The sequence below is a fragment of the Helianthus annuus genome, chromosome 13 (assembly GCF_002127325.2).
Source record: "Helianthus annuus cultivar XRQ/B chromosome 13, HanXRQr2.0-SUNRISE, whole genome shotgun sequence".
NCBI classification, from domain to species: domain Eukaryota; kingdom Viridiplantae; phylum Streptophyta; class Magnoliopsida; order Asterales; family Asteraceae; genus Helianthus; species Helianthus annuus.
Genome location: NC_035445.2, coordinates 79,153,585 through 79,177,085, shown reverse-complemented (window position 1 = coordinate 79,177,085; position 23,501 = coordinate 79,153,585). Strand labels below are relative to the sequence as shown.

Below are 23,501 nucleotides of genomic sequence, written 5' to 3'. Positions count from 1 at the left end.
GATGACAAAACTCTACAAGTTTCGTTGAAATAGCAACCACTAAGGTCTGTGGTCCAATCATTATATTTCACTCATTTTATATACATGTGAAGTGTTCTATCGGCCCAAGAATTGCATGTGCTAACAATTGAACATTACATGTATGTCAGCCCACTAAAATCCCTTGGACGTTAACCCAATAAAGTTCATCGAGACTTATGCTTAATCTTAATCATCTCAAGACAACATCACATCAGGAGACATCATCAATTTCGATGGCAACATAGTCAACATCACTTGAGGTTTTTGAGGGGAACATAATCATCATCACGTGGCCAACATTTTCAACATTAATTTTTATTATATTAACTAGTTCTATTATATTAACCCCATTAATGATGACTTTGGTCAACCGTGTATTCCGCTTACTGAGATCAATCTTGCACTATGAGTGGCTAAATCTCTAGTGGACACTCTGGGTAAATGATTCTTGTGAGACACTTTTAATTCTAGTTGAAGTCAGTGAGGTGTATGGGAAAACCTTGGAATCTCGGGTTGTCACATAATTCATCGTTTTCATTTAATAAAATACGTACACGAAACGTTACATCGAAAGGTTATCCGGGAAAATCCGAAGTGTCACATTATCCCCAAGTTTTAAGAACTTTCGTCCCGAAAGTTAAGGCAGCCACTGTTATATGTTATTAGAATCTGTTATATGAATCTGTTAGAATCTGTTATATGTATTATCGATTTTATATAAAAATGAGATTTATAACAGTAAATGATATAAATATATGTATTATAAACATATATGAATATATAAATGAAAAAAAAATTACCTCTAACAAAATAAGCCGGAAGTGCTGTTGATTTTGACTTCTTATAATCAAGATATATTTTTCTTAACCAACGTCTATACTTACCTTCGTCAGCTACAAAGAAAAAAAAATGAAAAAAAGTACAAATAATTGTTGAATGGATTTTGCGGGAAAATGTAGTTGTTAAAATATAAAAATATTTCGAAAAAAATGTTGAATAACAATTTCTATATTAGAAGAAAGTATGAAAACACGTACACTTATTACCGATGCCAGGGTGTGGAGGTTCAGAAGAATATGAAGTAAGCTGTTGAAACGTATTCTGCATTTTGTTAACACCACAGAGTACTACAACAAAAACCATAAAAGTTTAAAATGAAAAACAAATGCATGAATGAAAATTTTTTTAACAAAATAACTAAAAAATTAATGGAAATATAAAAAGTGATTAACGAAATGTTTCAACCGTATAAGGAACTCGAGAATGAAAATTCACAAAACCATGAGATGCTAGTGAAAAGAGTATGAAGTGTTGCGAATTTATAGAACTACGCTATTAGTTATTTATGGAATGAATACTATAAATTGGTAAAATGATATGGAAGAAAATTAATGACATTAAATATAAAAACAATCTCACATTTATTGGTGATTGATTAAAAATGCTAAAAATTGGATTTTCTATAAATAAGTATAGAAATGTAACGAAAATAAAAATTTGACATATTTAAAATATTACTTAAAAAAAGTTTAAAGGTGTAATGGAATATTAAATATCATATATCATATATAGTTTTATAAATGTAAATGTTGAATTGATGACAAAAAATTAATAAATGTTAAAGGTTAAATTTAAGTTTGATTTAGTTATGTTTATGTTTTCGGATGAGTAAATTAAAAAAATTAGAGTCATCAACGTACTCTAGTAAAAAAAACGAATATAACAAAACATGATTGACAATCAAACAATATTTAACCAAACATGAATATGTCATAACGCATACCGCAAAACAGATAATGTCTTTGAACATAAAATTAGTCATAGCATACCAAAAAAAATCCAATACTGAAAAAACAAATAATTTGTTTCTTATTAAAAACACCCTTTGACAAATATCCTTCATCAATTGTTGCTTAGATCTTCGTCAACAGCCTTCTTCTCAACACACATGCGAGGCTTACTCGCTGACGACCCCACTCCCTCATCATTCAAATAAACATCATCCAGGTTACGCTTCATATCAGAAGATGGTTGCTTCAAGTCACTCACGTAATCCTTCGACACAGGTGTGGTGTTATCCCCAGTGTAAGAATCCGCATCCTTAAAGAAATAAAAAAAAAGTGCTTAGACAACATTAAAATTACATAAAAGTGATTTTGTGACAACCCGAACTTTCAAGGTCCTTATTTTTAGTCACGCAATCCTGTTTTCGTTATCCTACTTTCACATTCGTTGCGACAATAAAAATAAGTGAACAATTGTGATGATAATGATATTACTAAATGTTGATACGTACGAGTATGTGGATGAGTGTGTGAATTGGGCCCGAACCTTGTGTCGCGCATATGGGGGGCTGGTTCGCCCGAGTTTTTACGGCAACCCAATTAAATGGGCTTAGGCCCATTCTTACCAAACTAGTGATTCCCTAAACCTTGCATATATATTTATATATATATATATATATATATATATATATATATATATATATATATATATATATATATATATATATATATATATATATATATATATATATATATATATATATATTAGCATGACCCAATCCTTGCAACCCAATGGTACTGTTTGTTATAATCGGCCCACTTGTGTCAATATTGGTTTTAGAGGATAATCGGCCCACTTGTGTTGAGATTGGATTTATATTATAACTGCACGTATCCTCTTTGCATATCATAATAATCGATATATCCATTACAACAAACCCTACCCTTCTCTCAAGAACACGCACGGCAATAGCAGACCCCCCCCTCTCGGTGCATCACCTTGGTCGATCAAGGTTTCTAGTTAGTAGACTTATAATTACGCTAACTTTTATTAGTGAGTGTGTTATGTGAAATCTTGATTAACTGAACCACATCTATGTTCTGTAAATAAGGAAACCTGATTCTTGCATGATGAATAAGGGTTAAGGACTTCATGTTATTAGAGATACTAACTAATCCACTATAGAAGACGTTGATCTTGAGCAAACATGAGTAAACCAGGTTTAAAGTTAGAAAAGAATTAGGTGTTGCATGTTCGATCCCGCTAATAACAATCGTATGCTACGTGATGAACTGGTGGTTTCTGTGTGAATATTTGTATGATAGCGATTGGTTAGTATGCTTATATTTGTTTTAATCATGATAGATTGTTCACGGATATGTGTGGTTGTTACTGAATTGCACTAATATTCATGAATTCTTGTATGCTTTAGGGTTTGCTAGAACCATGACTGGGTATTGTTAGGATCGTATGAATGCTGATTATGAACTAAGATTTTATATGAAGATGATAAACTGATGAATACATGCGATCCGATCTGAATATTATGAGGATGATTAATCGATAATTTCTTGTATTGATTATGATGAGATGTGATAAAATAATGTATGTGATAAAATAATGTATGTCATGATAACGGATGTATGAACTCATGATTGAACAAGTATTTCTTGATGTTAGGGGTCTGGTTAATCGTTTAGTTGCATGGTTATAATTGGTTGATGGGCTGTAGCTAAATGAAACCCCCAACTGACCCAATCACACATTTGGATTTGTAAGTATTATGTGGTGTGTATACTGGTGCAATGTGTGCAATGAGTTTGGTATAGTTTGTGAACTGTTTGGGCCAATATTAAGTGAGCCGTGATTTAAGGGGTGCGGGTTAAGTGTTTGGACTGGGTTATAACCGGGTTACTTTGGTAAATCGAATCTGGGCCGTAGGATTGTGAATTGGATGTGTAGCGAACTTCGAGATTGGGCCGGACATGTTTAATTGGTAAACAGGGCCGCACCTTTGTATGGACTATATAATGTCAGTAGACGGCTGTGTTACGTGACTAACTGTTAAGACTTGTGTGAAAGTCGATATGTGCATTTCTTATACGTTACTTGTTCAATGTGTGTATTAAATATGTGACTACTTGTATGCAAAAACTGATTGTTATCGGTAACTCTTTTAGGACGTGTTTGATTAACTGATAAACAAGTACTTGATCTTACCGAGCAAACCAAAGGTGAGTTCATCTCTCTTGAGCATGCGTCCCGGTGGTTGGGACAGTCAGTGGGTATCCTGGGAAGGGATAAGTCTTTTGGGTAAAACGGGAATGTTGGATAATATACTCATCCTATCACCTTTAAAGTCCCTCCGTGTTGTTTGGTTACTTGGAAGGTAACATGGTATTAGTTAGTAGCGCTACTTAGGTTTGGCAACCTCACCCCGTTCCTGGGAGGACGGGTGTTGAACTAATGACCTAGTCATGACCAATGCTTTGATAGGAGCATTGGAGAAAGGGCAAAATAATCAGAAGCCGTCTTGTATTGGGGTATTATCAACATTGTTTTCAACATTACTTTCGGAATTAACTTCAATGGATTAACTAAACATTTGGTAACCAACGTTTTTGTAAAACTATGAACTCACCAGCGTTGTCTGATACACTTGTTGCATGCTTGCAGGTCGTTAGGTATCTTGGATTTGGGGAACTTGCTGTCTGGAGTAGCTGGAGTGGTCATGGGTCGACTGGGAGGATTTATGCGATTGATTTCATGAAACTATACTTTGGTTTTGAAACAGTTTAACTTGGTTTACTATTTGCTTCCGCTGAACTTATTGATTTTCGTTTAAAACTTGTTGAAGATGTTTTTATTAATAATGGGGATTTTATTTATAACTTGTATGGGTTCAATGTAATTGGTGGCTCGTTATTGGTATGTCACACGCCTAACAGGGACATTCCCTATGTGGTAATTTGGGGGTGTGACAGTTTGGTATCAGAGCCACTGGTTATAGTGAACTTGGTTTTCAAACGTTTTCATAAAACCAGACTATAACCGAACAGTACCGAAATCGACCATGACACTCAGCTCCAGACTGCAAGGTTCGTTTCTCATTTACTATTGCATAGTATATCTAGTGTACACTTATGTATAACATTACACGTGAATGCACACTTGGCACAACAGTATGAGCACTTATGTTACCAACCCCTGTTATGTGAACTGTTAGTGTGACGCTACCCTTCGACTATTGTGATTCTTGATCCTGTAAAACCTTTTGTTTGCTATTTGAATGTGGGGAACCTTTTAGCGCAAGTTAAGAGGCACTGAGATCAGCATGCAAATCGCCTTATTATTATGGGTGCACACATAATAATAACGTGAGGTGCATGTGAGTCCCAGTGAGGCTTAACGAGTGTGAAAAGGGTTCCGCTCGTCTAGTTGGTGTTATGTTAGAACTCAGCAGTCTATAGGAGTCATAGCAGTGATTGTCTCCTACTCGAACATGATCTTTTCACCCCTTTTTGAATCCTTACGAATCTCGATGCTATTGTGTATCACCTGATCACACATCTGAACGCCTTGCGAACTGTGTAGAATGTTAGGTGCTAGTATGAACGTCCCTGAGTTGGATAGCTTAGCGTCAAATGATTGGACTATACTTTCCTCACTTATCTTTGTTTGCTGGAACTTAGCGTGTTGACGCCTTAGATCCCGAAGTGCGATCACTTCTACAACACTCTCGCGACATACCGTGTATTACTCAGTCAACTTGCAAGGACGATGGATAAGAGGGTAAACGTAGTACCTTACCGACTTCAGCATTTGAACGACCCTAGTTACCGACAACGAACAATAGCGATTTGACCCCAATCGAATCCTTAACTCTAGCCAGAGACTCATGGGAGTCGACTCTTACGAACCAATCAGGACAAAATCGATGACGATTGACTGTAGAGCGGACTGTGTAACCGCCCGCACCATGAGTAGCGTCTTAAGACGTGGCACGGAATACGAAAGGATGTACCCTGTTGGTGAAATGTCACAGGACCCCGTTACAAGCAGCGACATTAAGGGCAACAAGCACGGCGACATTGAAGCGCTCGTAATCGTAGCTTACAGTATGAGGACGAAGGTGCCTACGGCATGGATTGGCAGTTGTTAAATCAAGACGACACATAACCAAAGGAACGACGACGGTACTGGAAATTCTCGTAGCGAAAACAACAAACATTGGGAACGATGCTCATGGAAGGACATTTAGCATGGCATAGGCTATACCAGGCGTAATAGCAACACGATAGCTTGGATAGGATGCAAAACTCGACCTTGGGGGACAGGTGTTCGACATCGACCTTCCTTCTACTACCCCTGATGGTTACAATGCAGTAGTTAGTGTGGATTGGTTATTCAGAAATCACGCAGACATACCATGTGAGGAGAAAATTTTGTGTGGAGAATCGTTATTTGTTCTAAAGCAACAGAGTGGTGCAAAGGTTAGCACCATATCAGCTATGAAAGCCCAGAAGTATCTACGGAGGGATCACCCCGCTGCGTTAGCAACCATTACTGATGTGGAGGCTAAGGAAAAGAGGATCGAGGATCCACCAGTTGTTCGTGATTCCTCTCGGTGTGCTACCCGAAGAGCTTACAGATTTACTTCCACCACTGTTAGGCAGAATCTCAGTTTGATCTCACGACAGGGGCAACCCTGATTACTCGTGCTACATACCGTCTTGCACCAGGAGGGTTGCAAGGACTATCTACAGGAACTGTTGGATAGGAGTTTTATTGGACATAGTTTTTGTTCGCTTTGGGGAGCCCCAGCTATATTCGGGAAGATAAAGCCTTTTTCGTATGTGTATTGATTATCCAGAACTCAGCAAGGTGACAATCAAGAACTGTTTGCTTTGACCATGTATTGACGGAAGACCATGAGGAGAATGTTCCTGAAACGGCATATCAAACGCAATACGGCCATTGCGACTTTGTGCACCATGACCATTGAGTTAATCAACAGACCAGCAGCTTTGTGGACCACATGAATCGACCGTATTTATGGATGACGTTCTGGATCATTTCCAAGAGGAAGGAACATAATGGGCGGCATTTGTATCTTATTTTAGGGCTCCTGAGGGAGGAGCCACTCCGCGCGAAGTCTTGTTAAAGGTAACTTCTGGATTCGAGAGATACCTTTTTGGTCATATGATCAACGAAGTGGGAATACACGTGGATCTCGCTAAAAGACCCACGGGATTTTCGAAGATCGCGAAGCTTAAATCTCTTTAGCACAGTAGGGTGCTGTGTTCGTGAAGGACAAAACAGATGGACATCTTTTCAGCTTTCGAATCCCAACTCTGCAATGTTTACACGCCGACGCAACACGAGAAAGTAATGACTTACGTAATAAACTTACAGGAAGAACTGCACGAGTCACGACCTGCGGTGGAAGCCTTGGTCTTTGGGTTTAAGTTGGAGGCATTACTTGGACGGTACCAAATGCACTACCTAGACCGATCACAAGGGCCTCCCGTGTGAGCTAAACGTGTGATGGCACCGCTGGATGGAACTTTGGAATGAATACGACTGTGAAACCTGGACGTGCACGAGCTTTGCAGCTTGCTATCGACTCTAACATACTTGATCAGACTTGCGTTGTTCAAACTGAAGAACGAAAGGAAGAGAGTTCCCAAGATGGACCCATACGGGGCATGGGGAAGCAACCTTGGGCAGGTCGGACGATATTTGCTACTTCGTGGAACAAATATGGACCTCACTACATAGCAACATTAGGGAACTGGTACAGGCGTAGCACACGGATCTCGATATCCTAATCATCTGAGTTTTGATAGGAAGTATTAAAACCTGAAGACCATATGTGGGTGACCGGGCCTGGAGGCCCAGATAGCCACGCATGGGAACGAAGTTTGACATGTGGGAAAGTCAAGGTAGGATATTAGCAACCAGAAACACATATATGGAAATGAGAACCTAGTCGCAGATCCAGGATTTGTACTTGAACCCCTTGGGAAGCGGTTAAGCTTAAGAAATAGTGGAAATTCGCGGTGGGAGAATGCAAAGATCAGGTGAAGCTCTGTTATCCCCGATTGTTCAACGGTGGGACTAACTTTCAATATCCTTGGTGAATTTCGGGACGAAATTCCTTTCAAGTTGGGGATGATGTGGCACCCAACTGACCTCGCAATCCTGTTTTACAATTTGGTTAGCGGGGTGTCTGTGCGATTATCTGGATGCTTAGTGATTGCGCGTAATGTTTGATTATTATTTGTGATTATTATTTGTGTAGCATTACATATAGTTTAATTAGAGTTTCTATCGCTTCACTTCTCTGAGCTTACTTGTCAAATTTCGGGACGAAATTTCTTTCAAGTTGGGGATGATGTGACAACCCGAACTTTCAAGGTCCTTATTTTTAGTCACGCAATCCTGTTTTCGTTATCCTACTTTCACATTCGTTGCGACAATAAAAATAAGTGAACAATTGTGATGATAATGATATTACTAAATGTTGATACGTACGAGTATGTGGATGAGTGTGTGAATTGGGCCCGAACCTTGTGTCGCGCATATGGGGGGCTGGTTCGCCCGAGTTTTTACGGCAACCCAATTAAATGGGCTTAGGCCCATTCTGTGACACCTCGGATTTTCCCGGACAACCTTTCGATGTAACATGTGTGTACGTAAACTATTAAGTGAAAAATTATGAATTGCTTGTTATTACGTGTTGGGTGCCTATGTGTACGTATATATATATATATATATATATATATATATATATATATATATATATATATATATATATATATATATATATATATGTGTGTGTGTGTGTGTGTGTGAGTTATATATGAGCCGAAACCTCAACCCGACTCGAGACCCGGAGTGGTCTCGAGTGAACAATGAACGTGGACCGGTTTGGGCCGGTTAGGGCCTTGTGACCGAGAACCCAACCCGGAACCCCCTAGCCCCAACTCGAGATCCTATATAACCCAACCCTCACACCCTTTTTCCATTTTTCACCCTCATCTCCTCTCACTAAACCCTAAAACCCTAAGATCATCAACCTCCTTTCATCTCCTCTTCCTACTCGGAACCAACCGGAGACACCAAGACCCCCGGATCGAGCTCAAGATCACCACCCGAAAGTCGGTTCATCGGATCTTCACACCCTCAACATCAACCGGTTAGTGTTTTGTTGGTTCATATGGTTCTCGGATTGATTATTAGTGGTATGTTAGATAGCATTGTTATTGGTTAGTGCTTGATTAAGTTTTATGCACATTATAAAAAGCTTTAGCCGAAATTGTGATGACTATGTGTTTGAATGTTCTTGTTTGTAACATGCTAAAAATAGAAGGGTGAATATTGTGTGATCTAGCTGAGTGATTAGCATGTTTCGGATGTTTTGGATTAATGATGATACTTAGCAACAAAAATACTTCCAAGATTGCGAATGAAGGGCTGGGTATGCATGTTTCGGGTTGGATATAAAAGTCTAAATATGATGAACAATTTATGATTAAAGATGAACAGTTTGAAGGTTGCTTGAATATTCAAAAATTGGTGAGTTTGATCTGTTTTAGACAAAGGTTAGACAACAAAACATGTTTATGCAATTTCATTGGTTAGTACAATATTTCATGAAAATGCAATGTTAGTGGATAGTACATCTGCTCAGGTTCTAGAAGATCCTCAGTGCACGTAATCACGGTTGCGAGTCGCAACCTTTGGTTGCTACTCGAGACCACATCAAGCTTTGTCGAGACCTCCCAGTTGCGAGTCGCAATCAACACGAGTCGAATCCGGTTGCGAGTCGTAACCACTGCTGCTAAGTCGGAACCGCTAGTTGCGAGTCGTAACCTCTGGTTGCGACTCGTAACCAAAACGTGATGAACCGAGACCTCGGTTGCGAGTCGTAACCTCGGTTGCGAGTCGTAACCACCCTTATCTCGACTGGGCTATTTTGGTGTTATTGGGCTTTGACTGTTGGGCTTACTGTTGACTGGACTACGTGTTGTTGCTGCTGATTGTATATTTAGGACTGGCCCAATAACCCAACTGTTTATTGTTACGCATGTTATACGTGTTTGCTGTATGTGTTGCCATACGTGTTCGCTATATGTTTATTTGTACCCAACTTGACCCATACTTGGTAACCATGCTAGGACGTGGTGACCAACTTACTTGACCGGGTAAAATAATCTATCGAGCAACCCAAGGTGAGTTCACAACTTAAAAGCATGCGTCCCGGTGGTTTGGGACACGAGACTAAAACAACCCTATCCCCTTGTAAAGGGGATACCATTTACATTCCTTCCCTAGTTATTGGGAACAAACTTACTTTTCCTTCCCTTGTCATTGGGAAACCTTTTAGTTAATTACTGTTTATACGGAATGCAACCAAACGGCACTAAACGCAACTCTATCACTCAAGTCCCTACTACATAATACCGATTAGTCGCCGGGGCCAGGCGAACGGGTTATTAGTTGATAGCGCTATTTAGGTTTTACCAACCTCACACCGTGCCATGGTATGGGATCAGTCGTGAACTAATGTACTCAGGCATCCGTCAATGATGATAGAACATTGACATCAGGGCATCCTGCGGAAACGCAAACGGTTACCTAGTGTTCGGTATTGGAAAAACAGTTTAGTCGCTAACTTTTGGGGTAGCTCCCCATGGCATGTATAAACGGATAAATTAACTGGTGAAACAAGTTTTTGGTAATTAAAACTGGACAACTAGTGAACTCACTCAGCATTATTGTTGACCCCCTTACTGCATGCTTTGCAGGTAACCAGTGACGAAGGAGCTTGCTGCTTGGGAACGAGTAGTGTCTGTCCACCCTTGTGTTGGGTGTTACCTCATTTTGAACTATGAACTTGTTTAAACTACCTTACTTATGCTTCCGCTACTTATTACTGTTTGAACTTGAAACCTTAAACTCTGAACTTGATATTTGCTAATCTTATGGTTAGTAAGTATTACTTTTGTTATCAACTTAATTATTCAGTATAATTGGTGGCTGGATCCTGGTCAGTCACGCCCTCGAAGCGGGTGTTATCCGCAGGTGGAATTTGGGGGTGTGACAGATTGGTATCAGAGCCATTGGTTATAGTGAACTTGGTTTTAAAAAGGGGAAAATCTTTTTGAGAAAAACCAGACTATAACCCGTGACTCGTGACGACACTACACTCCAAGTGCAAGGCTCGACTTATCCAACCTCATAGCTCGGACCCATATTTACTTGCTTATTTGTCATATGCTTTCTGCTTTACTATACGTACTAGTTGCCTGATTAGATAGATACGCCTCCTCTCTTCTATCTTATTCTCGCTATGTTACGACACCACACTCATACTATGTTTTCTGGTTATGAAGACAATGAGTGGACGCGGACGAGGAAACGTCAACATGACTCAGGCTCAGTTCACTAACCTGCTCAACACAGTGGCTGCAGCTTTCGCAGCTCACCCTATAGGTCAGCCTGCGCCTGTGCAACCACGTGTCTGTACCTTCAAGACCTTCATGGATTGCAAGCCTCTTCCGTTCAGTGGCACTGAGGGTGCCATAGGCCTTCTACACTGGATCGAGAAGGTCGAAGCTGTCTTCGCTGTCTGCGAGTGTCCCCCTGCTAATTGGGTGAAGTTTGCTACTGGTACTCTTGAGGGAAGCGCACTTTCTTGGTGGAAGGCGCAAATTCAAATGCTTGGTTTGGAGACTGCTAACGCTACTGCATGGGAAGATTTCAAGGATATGATCAAGGAAGAGTACTGTCACAGGGATGACATCCACAAACTCGAGGACGAGTACTATGAACTCAAGATGGTTGGGTCAGAGATTGAGACCTACACCAAGCTGTCCAACGACTATGCTGCTCTCTGCCCAAACATGTCCCGACCCATGTACCGAAGGATCGAATTGTACATCAAGGGCTTAGTCCCAGAAATCAGGAGCCATGTAACCTCGGCCAACCTCACTGCCATACAGCCCGTGGTTCGTCTTGCCCACAAACTCACCAACCAGGCTGTGGAGGAGGGCAGGTTGCCCAAAAGGATCAGTGCTGCGGAAGGAAGTTCTAGTGATGGTAAACGAAAGTGGGATGGAAATCAGGGCAAAGATGCTAACTCTACTCAGGCCCCAGCTCAGCAAAGGAAAACTGACAACAACAAGGGCACTCAGCAACAGGGTGGCTACCGGGGAAGCTACCCTAAGTGCAACAAGTGTAACAGGCACCACAATGGGGCGTGTAACAAGGGCCAGTGTCAGCGATGCCACAAGATGGGGCACGAAGCCAAGGATTGTAGGAGTCAGTTCCCAGCAAGGCAGAATCAGCAACAACCCCAACAGCAACAGCAACAGGGAAACAACCGGGCATGTTTTAAATGTGGGGCAACCGGGCACATGCGAAAGGATTGCCCTGAACTGAATCAGAATCGCAACAACAATCAGGGAGCTGGGAACATTGAGCAAAACAACAATGCTGGAAATGGTGCAAGGGGAAGAGCTTTTGTGATTGGAGCTGGAGAAGCGAGGAACGACCCCAACGTCGTGGCGGGTAAGTTCCTACTTGATGATCGTTATGTTTCTGTGTTATTTGATTCCGGTGCCGATGCCAGTTATGTATCCCTTCGCATTAGTAAGAAACTTAAGCACTCGCCCGCATTATTAAGTTCTAAGCACATCGTCGAGATAGCTAATGGTAAGAACATCGAGGCCACGCACATGATCCACGACTGCACACTAGAATTATCTGGCCACACGTTTAGTATCGATCTTTTCCCCGTCAAACTTGGAAGCTTCGACGTCGTCGTGGGTATGGATTGGTTATCCAAACATCGCGCTGAGATCCTCTGTCAAGAGAAAGCAGTTCGTATACCTCGCCGTTCTGGCCAACCCCTCATCGTCCAAGGCAACAAAGGTGGAGAAGTCACAGGCATTATCTCGCTCCTGAAAGCCCAGAAGTGTTTGCAGAAAGGGCACACCGCAATCCTAGCACTCGTCACCAGCACCCACGAAAAGGAAATGAGGATTGAAGATTTTCCTGTAGTACGTGATTATCCCGAGGTATTCCCTGAGGAACTACCTGGACTCCCTCCCCACCGTCAGGTCGAATTTCAAATCGAGCTAGCTCCCGGAGCAGCACCCATAGCTCGTGCACCGTACCGTCTAGCCCCTGCAGAACTGAAGGAACTCTCTACGCAACTACAGGAACTTTTGGATAAAGGATTTATCCGTCCTAGTTCATCACCCTGGGGAGCACCAGTACTCTTTGTCAAGAAGAAGGATGGCACATTCCGAATGTGCATCGACTATCGTGAGCTGAACAAGGTTACCATCAAGAATCGTTACCCTCTCCCACGCATCGACGACCTATTCGATCAGCTGCAAGGATCGAGCTACTATTCTAAGATTGACCTGCGATCAGGCTATCATCAGCTGAGAGTTCGTAATGAAGACATCTCTAAGACTGCATTCAGGACTCGTTATGGTCATTACGAGTTCCTCGTTATGCCTTTCGGAATGACTAATGCACCTGCGGTTTTCATGGATCTCATGAACTGAGTGTGCAAGCCTTACCTCGACAAGTTCGTGATTGTGTTTATCGATGACATCCTGATTTATTCGAAAAGTCAAGAAGAGCATGAACGACACCTACTCCTTATTCTGGAACTCCTTCGTAACGAGCAGCTGTACGCCAAATTCTCTAAATGTGACTTCTGGCTTCGAGAAGTCCATTTCCTCGGCCATGTAGTTAACAAGAACGGAATTCATGTCGACCCCGCTAAGATCGAATCAATAAAGAACTGGCCTACGCCTAAGACTCCCACTGAAGTTCGCCAATTCTTGGGTTTGGCAGGCTACTACCGCAGATTCATTCAGGGATTCTCGAAGATTGCACAACCCCTCACTATACTTACTCAGAAAGGCATCGCCTACAAGTGGAATGAAGCACAGGAATCTGCTTTTCAGAGGCTTAAGGATAACCTCTGTAGCGCCCCTATTCTCTCGTTGCCTGAAGGCACTGACGACTTTGTGGTTTACTGCGACGCGTCTATTCATGGGCTCGGTTGCGTGTTAATGCAACGCGAGAAAGTTATTGCCTACGCCTCACGACAACTTAAGACACATGAAAGGAACTACACAACGCATGATTTGGAACTGGGAGCAGTGGTTTTTGCTCTTAAGATATGGAGACATTACCTGTACGGTACCAAGTGCACTATTTACACCGATCACAGGAGTCTCGAGCATATCTTTAGGCAAAAGGAATTGAACATGCGACAGCGTCGATGGGTCGAACTCTTGAATGACTACGAATGCGCCATCAAGTATCATCCGGGCAAGGCCAATGTCGTGGCAGACGCCCTCGGCCGAAAGGACACTATACCAAAGCGCGTGCGAGCATTGCAACTTACCATCCAGTCTAACCTCCCTACCCAGATCCGAAATGCTCAAGTTGAAGCGTTGAAACCGGAAAACATCAGGGCTGAGTCTCTGCGAGGATCGAGACAGCGACTAGAACAGAAAGAAGATGGCGCTTACTATGTAACAGGGCGCATTTGGGTTCCACTCTATGGAGATTTACGTGAACTCGTGATGGATGAAGCCCACAAGTCCCGCTACTCAGTACATCCTGGTTCGGACAAGATGTACCACGACTTGAAGACTACGTATTGGTGGCCTGGTATGAAGGCCCACATAGCAGCATACGTCAGCAAATGTTTGACTTGCGCAAGAGTCAAGACAGAATACCAGAAGCCAACAGGTCTACTCCAACAACCAGAAATCCCGAAATGGAAATGGGAGCAGATTTCCATGGATTTTGTTACAGGGCTACCTAGGTCTCAACGCGGAAATGATACTATTTGGGTAATAGTAGACCGATTGACCAAGTCCGCACACTTTCTGGCTATTAAGGAAACAGACAAGTTTTCTACCTTGGCGGAGATTTACTTAAAGGAAGTAGTTTCGAGGCACGGGGTGCCAACCTCAATTATTTCCGACCGAGACGCTCGTTTTACTTCGGAACTTTGGCAAGCTATGCACAAATCCTTTGGCTCACGTTTGGATATGAGCACCGCTTATCACCCGCAAACGGATGGGCAGTCTGAACGCACCATCCAAACCTTAGAAGACATGCTTAGGGCGTGTGTGATCGATTTTGGCAAGAATTGGGAGAAGCATCTACCGCTAGTAGAGTTCTCCTACAACAACAGTTACCACACTAGTATACAGGCAGCACCTTTTGAGGCATTGTACGGTCGTAAATGCCGGTCACCTCTCTGCTGGGCAGAAATCGGTGATAGTCAAATCACGGGCCCAGAGATGGTGGTAGATACAACGGAAAAGATTGCCCAGATCAGACAACGCATGGCGGCAGCTCGTGACCGTCAGAAGAGTTACGCTGATAAGCGTAGGAAACCATTGGAATTCCAGGTCGGCGACCGGGTTCTACTTAAAGTCTCACCCTGGAAGGGTGTGGTTCGCTTTGGTAAACGGGGCAAGCTTAATCCGCGATATATTGGACCATTCGAAATTACCGAGAAGGTCGGTAAAGTTGCTTATAGATTGAACTTGCCTGAAGAACTGAGTGCGGTACACAACGTTTTTCATGTATCTAATCTGAAGAAGTGTCTGTCAGATGAAACGCTCGTAATTCCTTTCAAGGAACTAACCATTGATGAACAGCTACACTTTACTGAGGAACCGATTGAGATCACGGATCGAGAGATCAAAATCCTCAAACGTAGCCAAATACCTCTTGTACGAGTCCGTTGGAACTCGCGACGTGGCCCAGAGTATACCTGGGAGCGGGAAGACCAGATGAAGCACAAGTATCCCCAGTTGTTCCCTAACGAAAACCCCAGCACTGAAGCTACAGCCGAATTTCGGGACGAAATTCCAAACTAACAGGGGGATGATGTGACACCCCGTTGAAACGCTTTCACTTACACTAGCTTGACAGTGGCTGCCTTAACTTTCGGGACGAAAATTCTTAAAACTTGGGGATAATGTGACACCTCGGATTTTCCCGGACAACCTTTCGATGTAACATGTGTGTACGTAAACTATTAAGTGAAAAATTATGAATTGCTTGTTATTACGTGTTGGGTGCCTATGTGTACGTATAGATATATATATGTGTGTGTGTGTGTGTGTGTGTGTGTGAGTTATATATGAGCCGAAACCTCAACCCGACTCGAGACCCGGAGTGGTCTCGAGTGAACAATGAACGTGGACCGGTTTGGGCCGGTTAGGGCCTTGTGACCGAGAACCCAACCCGGAACCCCCTAGCCCCAACTCGAGATCCTATATAACCCAACCCTCACACCCTTTTTCCATTTTTCACCCTCATCTCCTCTCACTAAACCCTAAAACCCTAAGATCATCAACCTCCTTTCATCTCCTCTTCCTACTCGGAACCAACCGGAGACACCAAGACCCCCGGATCGAGCTCAAGATCACCACCCGAAAGTCGGTTCATCGGATCTTCACACCCTCAACATCAACCGGTTAGTGTTTTGTTGGTTAATATGGTTCTCGGATTGATTATTAGTGGTATGTTAGATAGCATTGTTATTGGTTAGTGCTTGATTAAGTTTTATGCACATTATAAAAAGCTTTAGCCGAAATTGTGATGACTATGTGTTTGAATGTTCTTGTTTGTAACATGCTAAAAATAGAAGGGTGAATATTGTGTGATCTAGCTGAGTGATTAGCATGTTTCGGATGTTTTGGATTAATGATGATACTTAGCAACAAAAATACTTCCAAGATTGCGAATGAAGGGCTGGGTATGCATGTTTCGGGTTGGATATAAAAGTCTAAATATGATGAACAATTTATGATTAAAGATGAACAGTTTGAAGGTTGCTTGAATATTCAAAAATTGGTGAGTTTGATCTGTTTTAGACAAAGGTTAGACAACAAAACATGTTTATGCAATTTCATTGGTTAGTACAATATTTCATGAAAATGCAATGTTAGTGGATAGTACATCTGCTCAAGTTCTAGAAGATCCTCAGTGCACGTAATCACGGTTGCGAGTCGCAACCTTTGGTTGCTACTCGAGACCACATCAAGCTTTGTCGAGACCTCCCAGTTGCGAGTCGCAATCAACACGAGTCGAATCCGGTTGCGAGTCGTAACCACTGCTGCTAAGTCGGAACCGCTAGTTGCGAGTCGTAACCTCTGGTTGCGACTCGTAACCAAAACGTGATGAACCGAGACCTCGGTTGCGAGTCGTAACCTCGGTTGTGAGTCGTAACCACCCTTATCTCGACTGGGCTATTTTGGTGTTATTGAGCTTTGACTGTTGGGCTTACTGTTGACTGGACTACGTGTTGTTGCTGCTGATTGTATGTTTAGGACTGGCCCAATAACCCAACTGTTTATTGTTACGCATGTTATACGTGTTTGCTGTATGTGTTGCCATACGTGTTCGCTATATGTTTATTTGTACCCAACTTGACCCATACTTGGTAACCATGCTAGGACGTGGTGACCAACTTACTTGACCGGGTAAAATAATCTACCGAGCAACCCAAGGTGAGTTCACAACTTAAAAGCATGCGTCCCGGTGGTTTGGGACACGAGACTAAAACAACCCTATCCCCTTGTAAAGGGGATACCATTTACATTCCTTCCCTAGTTATTGGGAACAAACTTACTTTTCCTTCCCTTGTCATTGGGAAACCTTTTAGTTAATTACTGTTTATACGGAATGCAACCAAACAGCACTAAACGCAACTCTATCACTCAAGTCCCTACTACATAATACGATTAGTCGCCGGGGCCAGGCGAACGGGTTATTAGTTGATAGCGCTATTTAGGTTTTACCAACCTCACACCGTGCCATGGTATGGGATCGGTCGTGAACTAATGTACTCAGGCATCCGTCAATGATGATAGAACATTGACATCGGGGCATCCTGCGGAAACGCAAACGGTTACCTAGTGTTCGGTATTGGAAAAGCAGTTTAGTCGCTAACTTTTGGGGTAGCTCCCCATGGCATGTATAAACGGATAAATTAACTGGTGAAACAAGTTTTTGGTAATTAAAACTGGACAACTAGTGAACTCACTCAGCATTATTGTTGACCCCCTTACTGCATGCTTTGCAGGTAACCAGTGACGAAGGAGCTTGCTGCTTGGGAACGAGTAGTGTCTGTCCACCCTTGTGTTGGGTGTTATCTCATTTTGAACTATGAACTTGTTTAAACTACCTTACTTATGCTTCCGCTACTTATTACTGTTTGAACTTGAAACCTTAAACTCTGAACTTGATATTTGCTAATCTTATGGTTAGTAAGTATTACTTTTGTTATCAACTTAATTATTCAGTATAATTGGTGGCTGGATCCTGGTCAGTCACGCCCTCGAAGCGGGTGTTATCCGCAGGTGGAATTTGGGGGTGTGACACATTCTTACCAAACTAGTGATTCCCTAAACCTTGCATATATATATATATTAGCATGACCCAATCCTTGCAACCCAATGGTACTGTTTGTTATAATCGGCCCACTTGTGTCAATATTGGTTTTAGAGGATAATCGACCCACTTGTGTTGAGATTGGATTTATATTATAACTGCACGTATCCTCTTTGCATATCATAATAATCGATATATCCATTACAACAAACCCTACCCTTCTCTCAAGAACACGCACGGCAATAGCAGACCCCCCCCCCCTCTCGGTGCATCACCTTGGTCGATCAAGGTTTCTGGTTAGTAGACTTATAATTACGCTAACTTTTATTAGTGATTGTGTTATGTGAAATCTTGATTAACTGAACCACATCTATGTTCTGTAAATAAGGAAACCTGATTCTTGCATGATGAATAAGGGTTAGGGACTTCATGTTATTAGAGATACTAACTAATCCACTATAGAAGACGTTGATCTTGAGCAAACATGAGTAAACCAGGTTTAAAGTTAGAAAAGAATTAGGTGTTGCATGTTTGATCCCGCTAATAACAATCGTATGCTACGTGATGAACTGGTGGTTTCTGTGTGAATATTTGTATGATAGCGATTGGTTAGTATGCTTATATTTGTTTTAATCATGATAGATTGTTCACGGATATGTGTGGTTGTTACTGAATTGCACTAATATTCATGAATTCTTGTATGCTTTAGGGTTTGCTAGAACCATGACTGGGTATTGTTAGGATCGTATGAATGCTGATTATGAACTAAGATTTTATATGAAGATGATAAACTGATGAATACATGCGATCTGATCTGAATATTATGAGGATGATTAATCGATAATTTCTTGTATTGATTATGATGAGATGTGATAAAATAATGTATGTGATAAAATAATGTATGTCATGATAACGGATGTATGAACTCATGATTGAACAAGTATTTCTTGATGTTAGGGGTCTGGTTAATCGTTTAGTTGCATGGTTATAATTGGTTGATGGGCTGTAGCTAAATGAAACCCCCAACTGACCCAATCACACATTTGGATTTGTAAGTATTATGTGGTGTGTATACTGGTGCAATGTGTGCAATGAGTTTGGTATAGTTTGTGAACTGTTTGGGCCAATATTAAGTGAGCCGTGATTTAAGGGGTGCGGGTTAAGTGTTTGGACTGGGTTATAACCGGGTTACTTTGGTAAATCGAATCTGGGCCGTAGGATTGTGAATTGGATGTGTAGCGAACTTCGAGATTGGGCCGGACATGTTTAATTGGTAAACAGGGCCGCACCTTTGTATGGACTATATAATGTCAGTAGACGGCTGTGTTACGTGACTAACTGTTAAGACTTGTGTGAAAGTCGATATGTGCATTTCTTATACGTTACTTGTTCAATGTGTGTATTAAATATGTGACTACTTGTATGCAAAAACTGATTGTTATCGGTAACTCTTTTAGGACGTGTTTGATTAACTGATAAACAAGTACTTGATCTTACCGAGCAAACCAAAGGTGAGTTCATCTCTCTTGAGCATGCGTCCCGGTGGTTGGGACAGTCAGTGGGTATCCTGGGAAGGGATAAGTCTTTTGGGTAAAACGGGAATGTTGGATAATATACTCATCCTATCACCTTTAAAGTCCCTCCGTGTTGTTTGGTTACTTGGAAGGTAACATGGTATTAGTTAGTAGCGCTACTTAGGTTTGGCAACCTCACCCCGTTCCTGGGAGGACGGGTGTTGAACTAATGACCTAGTCATGACCAATGCTTTGATAGGAGCATTGGAGAAAGGGCAAAATAATCAGAAGCCGTCTTGTATTGGGGTATTATCAACATTGTTTTCAACATTACTTTCGGAATTAACTTCAATGGATTAACTAAACATTTGGTAACCAACGTTTTTGTAAAACTATGAACTCACCAGCGTTGTCTGATACACTTGTTGCATGCTCGCAGGTCGTTAGGTATCTTGGATTTGGGGAACTTGCTGTCTGGAGTAGCTGGAGTGGTCATGGGTCGACTGGGAGGATTTATGCGATTGATTTCATGAAACTATACTTTGGTTTTGAAACAGTTTAACTTGGTTTACTATTTGCTTCCGCTGAACTTATTGATTTTCGTTTAAAACTTGTTGAAGATGTTTTTATTAATAATGGGGATTTTATTTATTACTTGTATGGGTTCAATGTAATTGGTGGCTCGTTATTGGTATGTCACACGCCTAACAGGGACATTCCCTATGTGGTAATTTGGGGGTGTGACAGATTTTCCAATTGAATACCTTGAAACTGTCACCACCGGTAGCTTGGAACTCAGACTGAGTCATACCAAAAGAATCAGATACATCAAGCTGTAACAAAAATGAGAAAACAAAATAAAATTTGTTGAAGATATTTTAAACAGTTATGAAAGTAAATGTATATCTACATTTAGAAAACGTAAGCTTACTTGGTCAATTTTGAATTTTTTGTTCAGCTTATCCAATATGTCTTCATCAGTGGTAACAACTGAGATTCCATAATTCTCGACAGCATTCACAATATTAAAGTCACTTACTTTAATCATGAAAGCACACTTTATGTTAAGCAATGATTCAAACTCAACTGGATATTCTCCGGGATTCTCATTCGACCTCAATAACTATATATTACATAATATACGGTGTGGTTATGTAAAATATATACAATTTTAATTACAACTGATTTTTAATAAAGTATAAATATAAATAACCTCGTCCTGAATTTCTATAAGTTCCTTTGCAGTTTTACCAACAAACTTCATCGCCTCATGATCAAACAATGTAAGTGTCACCGTACCAGTTGAATCTTGAACACGAACCGGTATTTTGAACCTTAAAAACATAGTTTAAATATTTAAAAAGGTATATATATTAATTCATACGTATTCATGAATATATAATGATACAAGCTACATTGTCTTGTATAACACAACAATAGGTTAAAGTAGGAATTAAAAAACATTTTACCTGGACAACGGGAAAACTTCTTTACTATTACAATCCTTGTTAGAACATTGATACAACTTCTCATCTTTAACATCACTTGTTCCATCATCCTTATCATATGTTTCAAACTTTTGCTCAACTTTGGACTTGCAATAGTTGCACCCATCATAATACCACATCTTATCTGAAACAATTGCAACGATAGTCCCAACAACAACAACTTTCTTTGGCTGTTTACATAACAAAAGACAACAATTAGACTAAACTTTACATATAATTTAAAATATAACATATGAATTGTTAATGAGAACCTCTAGGATTGATCCAAGATAAGCAATTGGTGAAAAAACATCGTTCTTTAAAAATTCATCTTCGACAGAACACATGATATATGACCCAGCATGGCTACTCGACTCAGTTGAAGCAGCAAGTTTTGCAAGAAACCTATAGAACAGTTTGAATAAAAATAAACTTCAATAAACAAAAAATAAATAAATAACAACATTAAAAATAAATAAATAAATATTTATTATAATATGACTTACTTTTGCCTAAACAATAGCATGTCATCAAAGTTGTCGTTAATGAAAATTCTTGAACCATCAAAGTTATTAGACAAACCCCATTTTCCTATTGTAATGTGCAAACTAAATAAAATATATATAAAGTATCAACATCTAAATAAATTGTAATATGAGGTAAGTAAATTGGTTTGAACTAAATACCTTTGTATGTCTTAACAGCACCGAAATGGACAACAACGACAACATGTGCTTCACGCTTTTCACTAACCATGTAAGAATACATGTCCTTAGCGTAATCATCCCAAAGAGTTAAATCGATCTGAACATCTCTACAAAATATTATAACAAAAAATTATAAGATAAAAAACATTTTGTAAATTTGGAAGCCTAATATATAATATAAAACATATATTTTATGAATAGTGCTATTACTCAATATCTTGAAGCTTAAGATTAAGGCGTTTCCCTTTGCTACCATCCTTTTTGTTCGTATCCTCGATGTTATAACAAACACAAACATAACCAATGACATCTAAAAAAATATTGAAAAATAGATAACAGCACATCATTAAAGTATAAATATGTAAAAAAAACATAAAAAAATACATAAAACAAATATTAATGTATATAAATAATGAAAAATTATTACGATCGATACATACCTACTGTGGTACCCTCCTTTATTTTCTGTGACAGAACATCGTTAAAATCAACAAAATTGAAAACATACTGCGGACCATCCCAATTTTTGCACTTCTCCACCAACGTATGGTAGTGAAAAGATAACTTTTGATTGTTAGGTACAATCTTGAAAAACGTAGTGTTGGCAGCAAGAGAAGGACGTTTTATGATTAAGCATTCATCAACAATAAGATGCCTCTCAAACTTTGAAAATAGCTTATGCAAGCAAAATGCTTGGATCTTGGTACCCTGTAGGTAAAATCCATAAAAACATGCAAAAGATATCTTAAAAGGATATGAAACTCAGTCTAATTAAAACAAAAAAGAATAAATCAAAAATTTACCATCTCATCCATCAGTATCATATCTATACGATAAGTCTCTCTTTCGTTAGCTCTCATTTTCTTCCTCCACAAACTAACAATTTTAACCTTGATAGTGTAGTTTGTGGAAAGAGCATCAATGTCGTTCAGCAAGGTGATCTGACCTTCGATTTCCATTGTAGCTAAGATGCAATAAGTTTAGAAGTAGGGTGTTGAAAAACTAATTGTTTGCCATAAACAGAAAACAATTGATCTATTTATATAAAACAATAGAACGTTTTATTTTTAGAAATATAATATTAATATATGTAATCAAAATAAACATCTTTTTTAAAATACAATAAATAAGGAAACAAAATAATTTATAAATCGATATAGGTAATTAACATTTATGAAAATTTGCATAAATGGAAACTATACATGTTAATTATATACACTGGATTTCGGTATAAGATTTTAAATTTTTTTGAAAATACATAATAAGAAAATGAAGGTTATATTGTATTGTATTGTATCATCTCTATAGATATATATTGAAAGTTGAATTTATAATATAATAAGAAATATAACTAATTGGTTATTTATGTTAAATATAGTTGACAAAAACTTATTTTGTATCATTTCGAAGGCATAATCCAAGTTTAAATCTGACAATCATAGTTTTATGTATATAGAGATATACAATATTCATTAAAAATGGGATAAATATTAGTTTAACTAATGTTAAATTTATTTGAATGTTTAAGAAAA

The 23,501-nt window shown here is 40.0% G+C and overlaps 1 protein-coding gene across 1 annotated transcript in view; it reads right to left on the bottom strand.

Annotated features, from left to right (window-relative positions):
• Window positions 1-22,313, bottom strand: part of LOC110901111 — a 51,615-nt gene extending 29,302 nt beyond the window's left edge. The window contains exons 1-11 of the mRNA XM_035982244.1: window positions 22,180-22,313; window positions 21,949-22,076; window positions 21,769-21,853; window positions 21,535-21,667; window positions 21,245-21,453; window positions 20,989-21,109; window positions 20,707-20,898; window positions 20,540-20,608; window positions 1,983-2,121; window positions 1,068-1,148; window positions 822-914 (exon numbers count right to left, since the gene is read on the bottom strand). Of these exons, the coding sequence (XP_035838137.1) occupies window positions 822-914; window positions 1,068-1,148; window positions 1,983-2,121; window positions 20,540-20,608; window positions 20,707-20,898; window positions 20,989-21,109; window positions 21,245-21,453; window positions 21,535-21,667; window positions 21,769-21,853; window positions 21,949-22,076; window positions 22,180-22,313 (1,384 nt within the window). The remainder of the gene's footprint in view (window positions 1-821; window positions 915-1,067; window positions 1,149-1,982; window positions 2,122-20,539; window positions 20,609-20,706; window positions 20,899-20,988; window positions 21,110-21,244; window positions 21,454-21,534; window positions 21,668-21,768; window positions 21,854-21,948; window positions 22,077-22,179) is intronic.
• Window positions 22,314-23,501: the final 1,188 nt, after the last annotated feature.